Genomic DNA, 17,671 nt, shown 5'->3' with positions numbered 1-17,671 from the left:
CGCTAATATAAATATTTTCTATAAATATAGTACAATAATTTATTTCAGAGTAGGAAGCTTGTGGCTTACAGAACTTCAATGATTATATGTTCATAACTTTATGGATTTGGTAATTAAAGATCAAATTGTTATCCCCCAAAACAACTGTTGTCTGATCTTAACAATATAAAAACAAATAAAGACTTTTTAAAGCACATTCCTCTAATATGCTAGATTTTATCTAAATGTCAGCATGAAAAAATGTATAAAAGTATTAGAAAATAGAATTAAGGATAAATTGTCAATTCTAAAAGAAATAATATCACAAATGATAAGAGGTTTCTATAGCAATCCTGAACTAAAAGTACATAGTTTCTTCATAATATGTGTTGTAATTTTTTGTGGCAAGTGGAACAAAATAACAGAGATATTGAAAATAGATGAAAATGAAAAATAAGAATATTTTAGCCAGATAACAATGACAATATTATAGGACTTAAAGTCTGCTTTAAACTTTGAACAAAAATCAAGATTGGAAACACTGAAAAAATTTTCATAGTGATTAATATTAAACTTTATATTTGCTTTTAGCTCCGAGTCTTCAAGTTGGCAAAATCCTGGCCAACATTGAACATGCTGATTAAGATCATTGGTAACTCAGTAGGGGCTCTAGGTAACCTCACCTTGGTGTTGGCCATCATCGTCTTCATTTTTGCTGTGGTCGGCATGCAGCTCTTTGGTAAGAGCTACAAAGAATGTGTCTGCAAGATCAGTGATGACTGTAGGCTCCCACGGTGGCACATGAATGACTTCTTCCACTCCTTCCTGATCGTGTTCCGCGTGCTGTGTGGAGAGTGGATAGAGACCATGTGGGACTGTATGGAGGTCGCCGGTCAAGCCATGTGCCTTATTGTTTACATGATGGTCATGGTCATTGGAAACCTGGTGGTACGTAACCAGATGTTCATACATTTTAATTTCTCTGTGGAAATTATTTTGTGATGATGTGATCTATTATTTTTATAATTTTATAGTTAATTATATCAAATTATTAATTGCAACAGAATAGTGATAATTTTAATACAAGAAAGAACAGGAAAGAGAACCAAATGTTGTATTAGTTTCCCTAGCCAAATAACCCATATGTATATTTTTCAAAATCACTGCCTATTCATTTTAAGGCAAAGCTTTCTATCTTTTTCTCTAATTTTGAAAGTGATGGCATATGCTCTCTTGAAGCTATACTAGTAAATAAAATATAATTAAGTTAATAATAACAAAAATGAAGTTAATAATGGACCAAGGCAAATGAAAGGACTGGTCCCGCACCTTATAGCCATGTATAAGACTAGCCTCTATAGCAAGGATCAGCACCTATGCCCCACAGACCAAAGCCAGTCCAATGCCTGTTATTGTGTGGCCCTGGGAGCTAAGCATGATTTTTACATTTTTAAGTGGTTAAAATAATCAAAAGAAGAATAAATGACACATGCACATTATATGAAGTTCAAATTTTAGTGTTCATAAATTTTATTCAAACATAGGAATGTCAATTCATTTACGTATCTTCTATGACTGCTCTTACATTACAATGGCAGAGGTGAATAGCTGCCATAGAAATCCTATGCCCAATAAAGTCTAAAATATTTATCATTTGGCCCTTTACAGAAAAAGTTTTCCAACCACTGGCCTATAGCATCATGTGGACATAGCAATCTGCCTACTTTTTGAATTAGTGTTTTCTTGGCTTGTACTTTTTTTTATCTTTTTTCTTCCTTATACTGATTAGTGAAAACTTTCAAGCTTACAAGCAAGAGAAAATTGGGATAAAATGCTCTTCTATGAGCCACTCATCTCAATTCTCAAATCTGCCATGTTGACTTGTCTCAGTTGGTCAGCTTGACATCAAATCTCTCATCAGGTATCCAGAAGGTGGGATATGGTAACAGCCATATGGTAAGTGCCTTCACTTCCCACTGAGTTGAAAAAAATTACTAAAATATTGTTGTCCTTGTAACCACCATAAAAAGAGGATTCGGAAGTCAGGACAGAAACTTACATTCATCCAATCACACACTAAATGATACTGTGCCAGACATACACAAAGGCATTTATGCAGCACAAATTCTAGATTTTTACTGCACAAAAAATATACATCATGGATTACCATTCTATAATTGTTGATCACCTTCAAGTTGTAGTAATAAATAAGCTTCCTAGTTTCATATAGCCTTACAAATTCCTTCCAATATGGAATGAAATGCACATTCTCTTTGTTTCTTCTTCTCTGTTTTGTATTTATAAGCTCCTATAGCAGGATTTGCTTGTGTATTTTTTTTTTTTTTTTTTTTGGAGATGGAATCTCACTTTGTTGCCCAGGCTGGAGTGCAATGATGTGATCTCAGCTCACCCCAACCTCTGCCTCCCAGGTTCAAGCCATTCTTCTGCCTCAGCCTCCTGAGTAGCTGAGATTACAGGTGCATGCTACCGTGCCGGCTACTTTTTGTATTTTTAGTAGAGACGAGTTTTCGTCATGTTGGCCAGGCTGGTCTCAAACTCCTCACCTCAGGTGATCCAGCCTCCATTGCCTCCCAAAGTGCTAGAATTACAGGCATGAGCTACCGCACCCAGCTGTGCATTTCTTCTTACAAAATTTTGACATAAAATCGTGAAATTGGGAAAGGTATAACTTGTGAAAACATGCCACATCAAAGCCAATGATCACAAATAATTTAAATGTTTATTATTTATTCAAGCAAATTCAAAGGGAAAGGCATTCCCTTGGCTATCAGCACATTATCCACTCAATATTTTTTAGTATCTTCTCTGTGAAAAGAAAGGTGTTTAGGTATTGTTTAGACAGGAAGGCATTGTTTAGGTATTATTTAGGGTGGAAGACCAAAACCAATTACCCATGATCTAATCCTTGTTTTTAAGATGCTTATTAGGACACAGAAAAGTGGAATACAAAAGTTATCAGACAAGGAAGAAGTGATGAGTTCTACCAATGAGGTTAAAATAAAATGCTTTTGACACTTAAAGGAAGAGTTTTAGATTGAGACTTAAGGGAGGTTTTTGAAGTGGGCCTTTGAACAATGGATAATATAATATTTGATCATGGACACTGGTGTGAGAGTTATGTTTTCCTTTGAAAGGCAATATAGATTTATAGTAAAAAAAAACAGAGGGGATATATTGGTGAGTGTTTCATTCGTGTAGAATTAGTGTTAACTAACTCATATTGTTATTCTTCAGTTATGAATTCTTGGCAATGAAAGTATACAGAAGAAAATTCATGAAGTTGATAACCAACTCTTGACTAATGGAGGAACTACCAATATCATAGAATTAAAATTTAAGGAAAAAAATATATTCCTGATATAGTCTTCCACGTTAGTTATATGCTAAACTGGCTTTTTTCATATTTCTCTAATTTATTCTTTTGGTCATTTTATTGCCAATTAATTGAAATGGTTAAGGACCATAGGTTTAGGAAAACATTTGGAAAAATAAGTTTCAGTCAGCTCGGGTCTGTATCAGGAAACTTGTGAAGACCATTAATCAAAATGAGACTTTGAATCAAGTATACATTTTATTAATATTTCTTATTTAACGTGATAATACAAAAATGATACAAATGGACTTTATTTTGATTTGCGATACCCACTAGGTTATAGAAATATTACAGACTTATGATTTTTGAAGGAAAGAAAGTTGTCACAGCAGCTGTTCTCAATGAAGTGAGAACCGCATGAGCCAATGCACCCTGTTAAAATGGTTTAACACTTGAACAGATTAAGGAGACTAAAGCAGTAAAATGGACCCTCAGATCTTCACCAATATTCCTATTAAAACAAGTATACACAAACATGTATTTCATAGTGAAATACACTTTTTCATTGACAACTATTAAACCATTTCAGGGATTTTTAGCAATTATCGAAATTGTTCACTATGATTCCCAGACCTCCCACCTCCAGAATTTTCTCCTAAATCAGACTTGCTGAGACACACAATTTTAACCTGCTGTCTTTACTTACATCTCAGAGAAATTGTTTTAGGTATGACCAAAATGAGGGATGAGTACCTTCTCTTCAGTTAAGTCTTACTTCGATTTTTAAAACATGAGGTAGATGATTTGGGCCGTGAAAAGACTTCCATCAAATGCCAATTCAATTTCCTTTTTTGTTTCCTGGATAAAACAATGTTTAAATATAATTTACATGTTTCTTGCCCTCTGTGAACATTTTTTTTTGCAATGTTGAGTTCATCTGCACTTCTACTTCGGTGAGAAAAAAAAATAATTAACTCAAAAATAAAACTTTGCTTCAAGAGAATAGAAATTGTCCTGACCTTTTTTGTAATCTCTTCTAGGGCAAACATAATAGGCAATGAAGCCAGCCAATCATAATGCCATTATTGCATGTGAATCAGGTTCAAGGGGCAGGTCCTTTTCTGTGCTTTAAAAGTCACATTAAGTAGTATTCTAGCACACTTCTTGGACAGAATATTTTATTACAGGAACTTTGTAAGTATTATGTGTTCCATTTGTTGGAACAAGTGACCTTTATCTTCTGGTAAAGTGAACAAAGATCTTTAGCACAATAGAAAATAGTCACAATTGTTTTGTTCTACCTGTTTCTCACAGGTAATAAAGAGTAATGATAGATGAATGCTAGGAGAGTTTTTTGGGTTCATAAAAGAGAACTTGATTAAGGCACTACTGCTACAGAAATGAACTTAGAAATGATGTAATGATAGTGGTGAGGGATCATTCTCTCTGCTCCCCATGGTAATTCTTCCTGGGTATGGCTGAGTCTGCAGGGGCTAGTCTAGGGATACAGTGATGAGGAGTCTACCCTCTCCTCTGTCTCTCTCATGTGGTCTTATCTGTGTGTGAAAAGGTGCAGAAATCTTCGTTGCTGGTTTGTATTGTGGCCTATATTCAGAAAAGTGTACTTATTTTATTTTTTTTTTATATTTCCTGTCTCCCTATTTCTCTACCCCCTCTCCCCACCCTGATATAGGTCCTAAACCTATTTCTGGCCTTATTATTGAGCTCATTTAGTTCAGACAATCTTACAGCAATTGAAGAAGACCCTGATGCAAACAACCTCCAGATTGCAGTGACTAGAATTAAAAAGGGAATAAATTATGTGAAACAAACCTTACATGAATTTATTCTAAAAGCATTTTCCAAAAAGCCAAAGATTTCCAGGGAGATAAGACAAGCAGAAGATCTGAATACTAAGAAGGAAAACTATATTTCTAACCATACACTTGCTGAAATGAGCAAAGGTCACAATTTCCTCAAGGAAAAAGATAAAATCAGTGGTTTTGGAAGCAGCGTGGACAAACACTTGATGGAAGACAGTGATGGTCAATCATTTATTCACAATCCCAGCCTCACAGTGACAGTGCCAATTGCACCTGGGGAATCCGATTTGGAAAATATGAATACTGAGGAACTTAGCAGTGATTCAGATAGTGAATACAGCAAAGTGGTAAGAATGCTTCATATACTTTGTGTTTCATATTAACAATTAGTATGAAATGAATGAAAATTTCGTATTTCTGTTGTCATAAGTTCTTCTTAACATTGCATATAGTGATGGATAGTTTTTGTGCGTGACTTTACACAACAGCTTCCTGAAGATTCATCTGGTAAAGTTTTCTTACTAGTTCTTAATAATTGATTTAATCTTACTTAGCTGTATGAGAAAGCACCAGGTATCTTTGAGCCTTCCCATCCTTCATCCCATGTCTCCTGTCAGTTGAAAAGTTACACACAGTCTCCCTCCACAGTGCCTGTTTAAATCCACCTCTCCTTTTCATCACCTTTCCTTTGTACTCACTATTTTTTGCCTAAACCATTTCAAGCAGAGTCTCAACTGATGCCTCTGCTTCCATTTTGCATTTACTCTAGTTTACTTATTTGATTAATTTCGCTCACGTAGATTCAGTCCTAATCATTTCACTCTCATGATGTATCCATGATCCGCAAAGTCTCTCTCTCTCTTTTTTCTTTTCTCCTCCTTTTTTTAAAAAAAAAAATAGAGACAGTCTCACTCTGTTGCCCAGGCTGGAGTGCAATGGTGCTATCATAGCTTACTGCAACCTTGAACTCCTGGGCTCAAGTGATCCTCCTGCCTCCACCTCCTGAGTTGCTGGGACTACACACCCATGCCACAACACCCAGCTAATTTTTTTTAAAAAGTCTGTAGAGACAGGGTTTCCCTATGTTTCCCAGGCTGGTCTCAAACTACTGGCCTCAGACAGTTCTTCAAACTTTGTCCCCAGTTGCTGAGATTACAGGAGTGAGCCACCAGGCCTGGCCATCCCCAAAGTCTCGAATTACGTACTGTGCACAAAGCCTTCACACTGTGGCCGTAACCAGCTTTGACCAGCTCTATCTCCTAGTGCTCACCCGTAGATTTTTACTTGTACCAAACCAGTTTCCTTTTAGGCCATAAACACTCACCACACTTTGCTTGGGATTTCCTTCTCCAGTCAAAATCCTTCAAGGCATCACTCTTGTATTTATCATGTATTAAATTGTTAATACTTAAATCACAGTTGGGTCAGGGTTAAATGAATTAACACGTTAATACATGTAAAACGTTTAGAACCATACTCAATGTTCTCAAAATGTTATTTATTTCATCCCTCCCAATTTCTCCCCAAATGAATGTAGTCCCTTCTCATTTTGAACCCCAAACAATTTTATACCTCTTCCTGGATTCAGCAATCTTAAATTTTAATTTTTTGAGAAATTATGGTATGCATCAAATGGTACTGTAAATTCACTGAGAACAGGAACTCTTTAAAACCTTTTTTTGTGCCCTCCTCTCCCACCCTTACCTGCATATTTGTAGTGAGTCAATGTATGTATTGAGTTGTATTTTTATTGTGAAATATAACAACCGTATTACAAATTATTTTTATGAGATTGCTTTCAAGTCTTAAGGTATCATTTAAAAATAATCTTTTGTTTTCTCTAGCTCATGTTAGAAAGTATTTGACAGATATCTACCAAATATCTTCTATCTCCTTAACTTACTAAGACTCCACCCTCCATGAATTTATAGTGGACTTGGAAAAAAGATTATATGGAATAATCATGACTGATATATATATAGATATAGATATAGATATAGATATAGATATAGATATATAGATATATAGATATCTATATCTATATCTATATCTATCTATCTATCTATCTATCTATATATATATATGTAAAATGCTCAGGAGGCTGAGGCATGAGAATCACTTGAGCTCCAGAGGTGGAGGTTGCAGTAAGCCAAGATCGCACCGCTGCACTCCAGCTTGGACTACAGAGTGAGACTCTGTCTCAAAAAAAATAAATACATAAGATTAAATTAAATTAAAACAAAATAAAATAAAATGCTCTATATTTAATTGAGTGAATAAATGATTAAACAAATAAATCATGATATATGTTTCTATGTAGCCAAGGACATTTTTTCCAACACGGTAAATTAAGGAATAAAATACAGTCATCCCTCGATATCTATGGGCGAGTGGTTTGAAGGCTCCCCACAGAGACTAACATCTGCAGATGCTCAAGTCCTTTATATAAAATGGCACAATGTTTACCATATAGCCTACGCACATCCTCTCGTATGTACACTTTAAATTATCTTCAGATTACTTATAATGTAAAAGTAAATCACTGACACAATGTAAATATTTGTTTTACTGTATTTTTTATTTGTACTATTTTTATTGTTGTATTTTTATATTTATTTTTTCCAATTATTTTCCATCTGTAGTTGGTTGACTCTACAGATGTGGGACCCAGGGATACAGAGGGCAGCTGTATTTTATTTGTATATTTTAAAATCTTTTACATGGAAGAAGTAATACTCCCAAAATTTTAAAAGTGTGTTCATTTCAGCTTAAAGTTAGAAAATCAGATTCCACATATGCCTTTTAAGGAGCAGGCATCTAGGTTTAGTATCATTTGGAAAGGGAAACTAACTCAGTCACCCATTTAAAGAAGATTAAAATTATAAACTCCATTGCCTGGCAGACAGTTGCTCTCAGAATAAAACTTGGATTCTAGGTGTTAAAGCACTTCAGGAGCTGGGGAAAGTCAACCAAAGACTTCTGAAATTATTTCTTAACATTTATGAGGAATTATTTCTTACCTGTTCATTTTTCTTTTGTTTAAAGCCAATGGCTGACCTTTCATGGATCTCCTTAGCTGGTGACAAAATTCTTATTCTTAGTATGTTGAGTTGTAACATTTTTAAGGGAACCTTATAGAACTTTCCATTTAGCACTTCATTTTCTAACTGAAAAAGCAGACTGATTAAAAGGAAGTGATTTTATTCACAGTTATAAAGCTAGAGTTATACAGTTGTAAATCTAGAGTTATATAGTTATACAGTTATAAAGGCAGAGCCATGTCAAGAGTCCTAGTCTTGTGACTTATAGCTCAATGGAATTTCTACCTCTCTTGTCCTCTCTTTGTCTATTTGAAACACAAAACAAACATTCCTATTGGACTTAATAATTTGTCTCCCCTGGGGTATAAAGCCATGCAGCTATAGAATTTATATCTCTGTGGCATGCAGATGAAGGTGTGTTGTCATAATGGTCAGCTATCTTTTATAACTAGTGATTTTATTTGTATTTTGTAACTGAAATAGATTATTTTAACCATTCATAAAATTACTCTGTCACTTATTCCATGAGCCCTTCCTAAAGAGTATGAAATCTAGTGCCCTATAAACTGAGTTGTCTAAAAATCATTTGATGTTAATATTCTAATATTCTTGATTTTCACTAATTTTTTTCTCATTACATAATGGTTATATCTATATGATAAAAGAGTGTACATTCTTATTCTATTACATTTCTATGGTATGCACAATTAAATATACAGGAGTTTGTGGCTACCTTAGAGGTTGTAGTAACAGATACACAAGCTAGTATTTTTAAGTCATGTAGCCTAGTGTTTGAATTAGCAAGCCATTTTAAAAAAGTTTTTGTTGTCATCAATTTCTGCATCATTATTATTACCTAAGAACTCAGGTTCTTAGTGCTACTGACATCTAATTACGAACTTTGAAAGTTTACCCTTCTTCATAAAAAATTTTCCATGACATATCTAAAAGTATGTCATCTTAAGTATAGACAAACCTACCTGAAAATATAAGAATTGAGAAATAATGAAGGTTCAAGATCTAAAGGAAATTTGTTTGATAAGATATTAAGCTGTGGCCAACTATAAAAACCTTATATCTAAGGTCTTTCTTTCCAGCCTCTTCAGATTAAAATATTTCTAGTTTAAATTTTGTCATTTTTGTTTTGTTTTGTTTTCCCATTTGGATCACTAAAATAGTGTACATTTTATTTATTTGTCTCAAATGTCTTTAATCCTACTATGCTAACTTTTCCTGCTCTAATTCTCATAATCTTCATCACCCACTTGAGTTCCTAGAGTCTTGAACTGTGAATTCCCTCCTTTGCAACTTTTATTTTTTTCATATCTGAGATGCCTTTGAAATAGTGATGGTTGTGTTTGTGATGAGCCTGGATGAGCCAAAGAGGCAAATTCAATTACCCAATAGAAAGTAACTCCTAATTTATATATTTATGTCATTAAGTCTTAGCCACTACCTTGGGATATGGTGAAGAATGCCACTTTATAAGATAGAATATTTGCCTCAAATCTTAGCTTTTGATATGACCTTGAGCAATTTACAAAAACCTTTTTTTTTTAGTTTACTTATGTGTAAAATAGATTGTAATAAAGATTACATGATTCTCATAAATAATTAGACAAATGCTTTTTGAAAAGTAAGTGCTCAATGTACAATTATTATAAGTATGGAATTGAGTTCTTACATACACACTGTAAGTAGCTATTGGCTACAGATTGAATTTAAAAGAGATAGCATGATGAAGATCAGTGCTTCAGAATTTTAGTGTGTGAAAGACATACTTGGGGACTTTATTATAAATGCCTGTTCAGATCATATCCTTTGAATTCTCTTTGCCTAAATTTGGATGCAACTTCAGAATCATTAACAACGTTTGCAGCAGCTACTGATCAATGGAGACTACTATGAACAATCAAATTCCAACAAATTGGAAAACCTAATGGAAATTGATAAATTACTCAATACATACAACCTGCCAAGATTGTATCATGAAGAAATGGAAAACTCAAACAGACCAATAATGAGTAACAAGATTGAATCAGTAATAAAAACTCTCCTAGCAAAGAAAAGTCCAGGACCACATGGCTTCACTGATGAATTCTACCAAACATTTAAAGAAGAACTAATACTAATTCTTCTCAAATTATTCAAAAAAATCAAAAGGAAAGGAATTCTTCTAACTCATTCTACAAGGCCAGTATTACCCCAATACCAGAACCAGACAAGGACACACACACAAAAAGAAAGCTGGAGGCCACTATCCCTGATGAACACAGATGCAAAATGCCCCAACAAAATACGAGCAACTCAAATCCAGCAGCCTGTCAAAAAGATTATTCACCATGCTCAACTGGAAATCATCCCAGGGATGCAAAGATGTTTCAACATTTGCAGAACAATAAACTTTCTACATTATATCAACAGAACGAAACGTAAAAACCATATGATCATCTCAATAGACAGAGAAAAAACATTTTATAAAATCCAGTATCCTTTATTTGATAAAAATGATCAACAAATTAGGTATAGAAGAAACATATCTTAATGTAATGAAGGCCATATGTAACAAACACACAGCTAACATGATATTAACCAGGGAAGAGCTGAAAGCTTTCTCTCCAAGATCTGGAACAAGACAAGGATGCTCACTTTCACTACTTTTATTCAACATAGTAATGAAGTTCTAGCCAGAGCAATCAGGCAAGAGAAAGAAATAAAGGACATTTAAATTGGAAAGAAAGAAGTCAAATTCTCTCTTTTTTTATATAATCTGATCTTAGATAGAGAGAATTCTAATGACTCCATGCAAAAAAGTATTAGATTTCATAAATGAATTCAGTAATGTTGGAGGACACAAAATCAACAGGCAAAAATCAATATTATTTCTATATGTTAACAACAAATAATCTGAAAATAAATCAAGAAAGCAATTCCATTTACAATAGCTACAAAAAATAAAATACCTAGAAATAAATTTAAACAAGGAGGTGAAATATATTTACAATGAAAACTATAAAATATTGGTGAGAGAAATTGAAGAGGACACAAAAAGGGAAAGATATTCCATGTTCATGGATTAGAATAATTAATATTTTTTAAAAGTCCATATTACCCAAAGCAATCTACAGGTTTAATGCAATCTCTATCAAAATACCAATGACATTCTTTACAGAAATCAAAAAAGTCCTAACATTTGTATGAAACCACAAAAGACCCTAAATAGCCCAAGTAACTTGGAACAAAAAGAACAAAGCTGGTGACATCACACTAACTAACTTCAAAACATACTATAAAGCTGTAGTAACAAAACAGAATGATACTGACATAAAACAGACACACAGAGCAATATATAAGAATAGAGAGCCCAGAAATAAATCTACACATATACAGTCAACTGAATTTTGACAAGGTTCCAAGTACCTAGAATTGGGAAACGACAGCCTCTTTAGTAAATGGTTCTGGGAAAACTGAATAGCCACATGCAAAAGAATGAAATTAGACCTTTATCTCTTACTTTATACACAAGTCAACTCAAAATAGACTAACTACTTAAATGTAAGACTGAAAACTACACAACTATTAGAGAAGGAAAAAAACGGGGAAAGCTTCACGATGTTGGTCTAGGCAAGGATTTTTTTTGGATAAAACCTCAAAAGCACAGGCAACGAAAGCAAATATAGACAAATTGGATTAAATTAAACTCAAAAGCTTCTGCACAGCAAGGCAAACAATCAGTAGAGTGAAGAGATAACCTACAGAATGGGAAAATATATTTGTAAACTATGCCTCTGATAATGGGTTAATATCTAAAACATATAAGGAACTCAAACAACTCAACAACAACAACAAAAAACAAATAATTCAAAAATGGACAAAAGACCTGAATAGATATTTATCAAAAGAAGACACAGAAATGCCAACAGATATATGAAAATATGCTCAACATCACTAATCATCAGGGAAATGCAAGTCAAACTATATTGAGGTATCTCTTCACTCTAGTTAGAATGGCTACCATCAAAAAATCAAAAGATAAAAGTGTTAAAAGGATATGGAGAAAAGGGAATCCTTACACACTGATTGTGAAAATGTAAATTAGTACTACCATTATGTAAAGTAATATGGGGGTTCTTAAAGAAATTAAAAATAGAATTTTCATATGGTCCAGGAGTCCAAATACTAGGTAAATATCCAGATGAAATGAAATCAGTATGTTGAAGAGACACAGTAAACATAGAATACTGTACTCCTATATGTTTATTGCTGCACTGTTCACAATAGCCAAGTTATCATATTAACCTAAATGATCATAAAGAGATAAATGCATAAAGAAAATGTACATAAGAAAAACTGAATGCCATTCAGCCATAAGAAATAATGAAATCCTGTTATTTGTGGCAACATGAATGAACCTGGAGGACATTATGTTAAGTGAAATCAGCCAAGCACAGAAAGTCAAATATCTCACACATATGTGGAATCTAAAGAGTTGTCATAGAAGTAGATAGTAGAATAGTGGTTATCTGAGGATGGGAGGCTTGGAGGAGCGAGGTGTGGGGAAAGATTGGTCAATAGGTACAAAGCTACAGTGAGATAGAAAGAATAAGTTCTGTTGTTCTACTGAATAGTTGGATGACTAGAGTTAACCATAATGTGTCGTATATTTCAAAATAGCTAGAAGTTTTTAAATGCTCTCCTCATAAAGAAATGATAAATGTTCAAAGCTATGGATCTGCTAGTTACCCTATTTGATAATTACATAATGTATACATGTATCGAACTATCACATGTACCCCATAAATATGTACAATTATTATGTGTCAAAAATAATTTTTAAAATAAATGGTGCTAATTTAATCCCTAGCTTACTTGGATTCAGGTTTCTGAGATATTATTTTCTTTATTCAGGGGCTATGGGTATATTTCCCCTTTTGCTTGTTTAAGAACCTGCATTTTGAGCAAGGGGAAAAAACATCACTGACCTTTGATATCTCTCCCTCTCCTCTCTCTACCCAAAAACCCTCTCTTTTATGACCTAGCATCCTGGTTTCTCAATATAGTTTAAGGAGAATTTTCAATGCTCTCCTAGTATGAGTTTTCAGGTTGGCAGATTTCCTCACCCTGATAGACAGTTAAAAATACACTCCAGAATCAAATCAAAATATTTTACAGTAAAACCTCTTATCAGAAAATAACCAAAAAGATGAGTTCAAACAAATGGTTTAGTCAAATATCTTAAACAGTTCTGAGGAAACAAATGGAAATAGAACAATAGCACTTCTCTGAAGATACAGTGTCAGAATCAAGAAAGTCACACTGTTATCTCAAAGGTACCCATGAGAATAATACTCTTTTCACTGTTTCTAAGAATGCAGGCGCTGAACTGATGGCTCTTCTCAGAGTCAGCCTTCTCTTGAAGTGCAATGAAGCCCTCCAAGCACACTCCAAACATTAACAACACACCACACAGGTTTTTTTGGTTTTTTTTTTACCACTGGCAGTGAAGTGCTTCCTCATTATAAACCTTAAAGGAAGCATGAAATGCGCCCATTCATCAATAAATATTTATTGCACCTTACTATGCTCTAACGTTAACATGTGTAAAAAGTGAGGCATGCAAAATTATTGGGCAGAGAGAGAAGTTGAACTGTTAAAATTGCAACAGAGATTTTGGCTGATCCTATTGGCATCTCTGATGCTGTGACGACCCTTTGGAGTAGTTCCAAAACAAAGCAAGAGGGTCAGGATTTTCTTCTCCACACCATTCATTGGATGCAGGCTCTCCCTTTACCCTTCCAGGGGAGAAGGGTATAACCTTGGGGGAAGCACCTCCCTTCTGCCACGATAAGGCCCAAAGAGAGATTCACATGTGAGCCTTCAGCATCCAACACTTTTGGCAGCTGGGGGAATGAGCAGCTCGCTGGAAGGCAGGATGTGGACAGTGCCTTACAGCATCTACCGCATGACAGAACCATAGGACAGCAGCTGAGAACAGCGGATCAAACACATTTGAGAGGTGGATGCAAAAGAAGAAAGCGCGCGCACACACACACACACACACACACACACGGATAAAATGTATACAGTAGCCCCTTTACACACATTATATAATTTTCCTCTTTGTGACCTCCTTAGGAAGTAAATAGAATTCATCTATATTTGCAGATGACTGAGATTCTAAAAGATTAAGAAAAGATTTGGTTAGTCATGGACGTATCTGGGGGTCTTTTTAAATTTAAACCCCAAGCTTTAATCATTATACAACATGCCATAGAAAGGCAAGAAAATTAGTAGTATAATTGTTTTCTGCTATACCTCTGTAATGGTGTAATTTAGGGTGAAATTTTCTGTTGTAATGGTATTGTACATTTGCTGATTCATTGGGATTCTGATATTGTGCTTCTAATCCACCTTACTGCTGACTAATTAGGTTATAGTCTACCTTGGTAATAATGTGTGATTTTTATATTTTAAGTGTTTAAATTTGTTTCTTCAAAACTATCTTATTTCCTTCTTTATTGAAAAGTAAAACTGATTTTACTTATAGAATATATTTCTTTCTCAAGACTACATAACCCTTTCCTTTCCATTTATTCAATATTAAATGCATATTTTATACATCATAGTATTTCATGTGTATGTGTATATTTTTTTATGTATTAATGTGTCTCTATTTTTTCATGCAAATTATTGATAAATATGACAAACTCATCTAGACCAAATTCAAGTTCTTGTAGCTTCTGCCTGATACATTCATTCTTCTCTGGTGAAAGCCTTGCTGAGGCAACTATGAGGTTCTTAGTGCTACTAAGACTTATCCAGCTCTCCCTGGCTTGTTGATGAAATTGGCAAGTGACTCAGAAATATCACTAAAGTCCAGATCATTGCCTTTAAAGCATCTCCTTTGTCATGACTTTTTATGTTATTACAGAAAAGTATTAAATCAATTTGGCATAATTTTTTCTACACATCACTTTGCTCTCTTTGAACCTTTGTGTTCTCGCAGGACAATGTATTAAGTAGAATTGATTTATTATTATATTATCTTTCACATTAAGGCTATATTAAGGGCTAGGGAGTACACTTACTGCCACACCAAGGTACACATGTTAAGATCTTAATTATTTGAATAAACCTATTTTACTTAACGGTACATGGGTAAACCCTTTTTTTTTTTTTTGTACTATGTTATTTTTGGCTATTTCTGAGTCAGGACTCTGTTTAACTGCATGCAACAGAGACTTAACTACATCAGCATAACTGGATAGAGCATTTTATTTTCATATTGACTCTGTTTAACTGCATGCAACAGAGACTTAACTACATTGGCATAACTGGATAGAACATTCTGTTTTCATATTTTAAAACATCCACAGATCAGCAGTCCACGTGGCCTCCATGTCCTAGGCTCCATCTCTTCTCCCTTCTGCCAGTCTTCACATGTGTTTTTTCTTGTATATTAATGCCTATGATTAGAGGTGACTGTTCCACCTACAGCTTTATATCCAATACCCATGTAGGAAAGAGAAAGAGATAGAAAAAAGCAGAAGTAATGACTGTCCCACTTGCCTGAGGAAAGGCAAAACTTTCCCAGAGATCCTTATCCAACTTTGGCTTATGTCTTATTGGCAAGAACAGTGTGACATGGCTACCCCTAACAACAAGGTAGCCTGGCTGAGGCAGGACAATTATCTGGGCATATTGCTACCCTGAATAAAATCTGGATTCTCTTAGTAAGATACCTTGGAAGGTATTAACAAGGTCAGACATGCTTCTCCAATATTACTACTGCTACTAATTATTATTATTCCTTTATGAAAATGTCAAAAGAATTGAAGGATAGTAATTTTCTATTTTAAGAGATGCAGTTACTAGGCATAATTTGGAATAATATGCATCAATTGTAATGTTATACTTTGAAACATATTGTATAAAATTACCAAGAAAAAAAAGTTAATTTTTATTTATTGAATTAGAAAATATATATGAAAATAAGAATATTTTAAGTTAAATAATAAAAAACTAAATATCCAACCATTTTTAATCTGCAAAAATTAGAAATTTCATGTGGCTCAACATAATACAAAGGCATAAGTAAAATATAAACTTTATTCTACCTGTATAATCTTATTTCTTAATTACATATATATTATGTTACTGAACACAGATATTTTATTCATTTCTTTTATTTGTGCATAGTAGAGAACACATTAAAATTTTCTATGACTATCTGCCCAGAATTATAATAGGCACAGAGTTTTTCTCTACTAAATTACACTCATGAAATATTTTTGGCCCTCTATAAATATTGAGTCCCCCAAAAACCACACTAAAAACTTCATGTATTTCAAAGGTAAAGAGTGATTGATCATTGACAACAAAAAGTATACACTCTAATAGCTTGCACCTTAGGTAAATATACAAAAAATTGTAACACAGAACAAAGCAAAGCACAATCCGTAACAGGACACTAAACTAGTCCATTGAGGATGCACTGAGTAAGGGGCTATATCTGGTTGACTTCACATGAAAGGAGGTGGCACTTAGAGCAGACCTTACAGTATGGAGAGAATTTCACTGGGCAGATGTGGTACAGAAGGAAATCTCAGGCAGAGGAGCAGGCATTCATATTGTTCACCTGATTCACTCATTCATTCATCTATCCACCCATTCATCTATTCAGTGTTCAGTTTACAAAGTCATTTTCTTGGAGAGACTTAAATATGCTTATTATTATGAAATGTAGTCATTTTGTTGACCTGATAAAAAGTTGTTTCAATATTTGCAGTTCCCAAAGTTAAATATTTAATGTCCTTTTACTATGTGGTGGTTTTAATTACATTGTTATCAAGACTTTCTCTCTTTAGAATTTTAATCAAAGTTTTAGATTTACGTTCTGCTTATTACTACACTTCAGAAAATATAATAATCTTTTAAAAATGCATTTGACTTTGAAAGATTTAGGGATTAGTTACAGTTATGCTGTTGGGTAAAATTGGCATTTGATTCTATTTTTTATGCATAGATTTTTTTAAAAGCACTCTTCTGTAGAATTGCACTTAGACCATTTCTTTTTTTCAGGTTGTTTCCAAAGAATTTGAAAAATCTTTCCATCTTCATTGGATTTGTTTACGTGCCTAAAAACAATGAAATATTTGTCTGACGTACTCAAATCAATGTGTCTTATTCTTTATATTTTGATAAATTTGGAAGCTTCACTTTTTTGCAATGCTGTTTAAAATGTCAAAATTAATTAAATAAAAATAAAAGTCAATCAAGAAATGCTAATTTTAGAATATGCTTTTTAAAGCTGCGTACTCTTACTCCCACCTCACCCCCCTATACTGACAATCACTTATATTTAAATGTTGCTTGCATTTAAGGAAAAATAGAATGCAAAACATTGCATTAGCACATTATAGTATTTAAATTCAATTTTTAAATAGTAGAACGATGTAACTGTTTGATTGTTTTTAAGTCTCTGTTGAATGACA

The 17,671-nt window shown here is 33.8% G+C and overlaps 1 protein-coding gene across 7 annotated transcripts in view; it reads left to right on the top strand.

Moving 5' to 3' along the window:
* SCN9A (sodium voltage-gated channel alpha subunit 9) overlaps nt 1-17,671 on the top strand; it is a 178,853-nt gene that overhangs the window by 96,768 nt on the left and 64,414 nt on the right. For all 7 annotated transcript variants that reach the window (XM_024243378.3, XM_063712844.1, XM_024243381.3 and 4 more), the window contains 2 exons: nt 571-927; nt 5,007-5,483. In XM_024243378.3, the coding sequence (XP_024099146.3) occupies nt 571-927; nt 5,007-5,483 (834 nt within the window). The remainder of the gene's footprint in view (nt 1-570; nt 928-5,006; nt 5,484-17,671) is intronic.

This window comes from Pongo abelii, chromosome 11, assembly GCF_028885655.2.
Source record: "Pongo abelii isolate AG06213 chromosome 11, NHGRI_mPonAbe1-v2.0_pri, whole genome shotgun sequence".
Taxonomy (NCBI): Eukaryota; Metazoa; Chordata; class Mammalia; order Primates; family Hominidae; genus Pongo; species Pongo abelii.
Note: the sequence above shows the minus strand (reverse complement) of the source record. Positions and strands in the feature narration are given on the sequence as shown.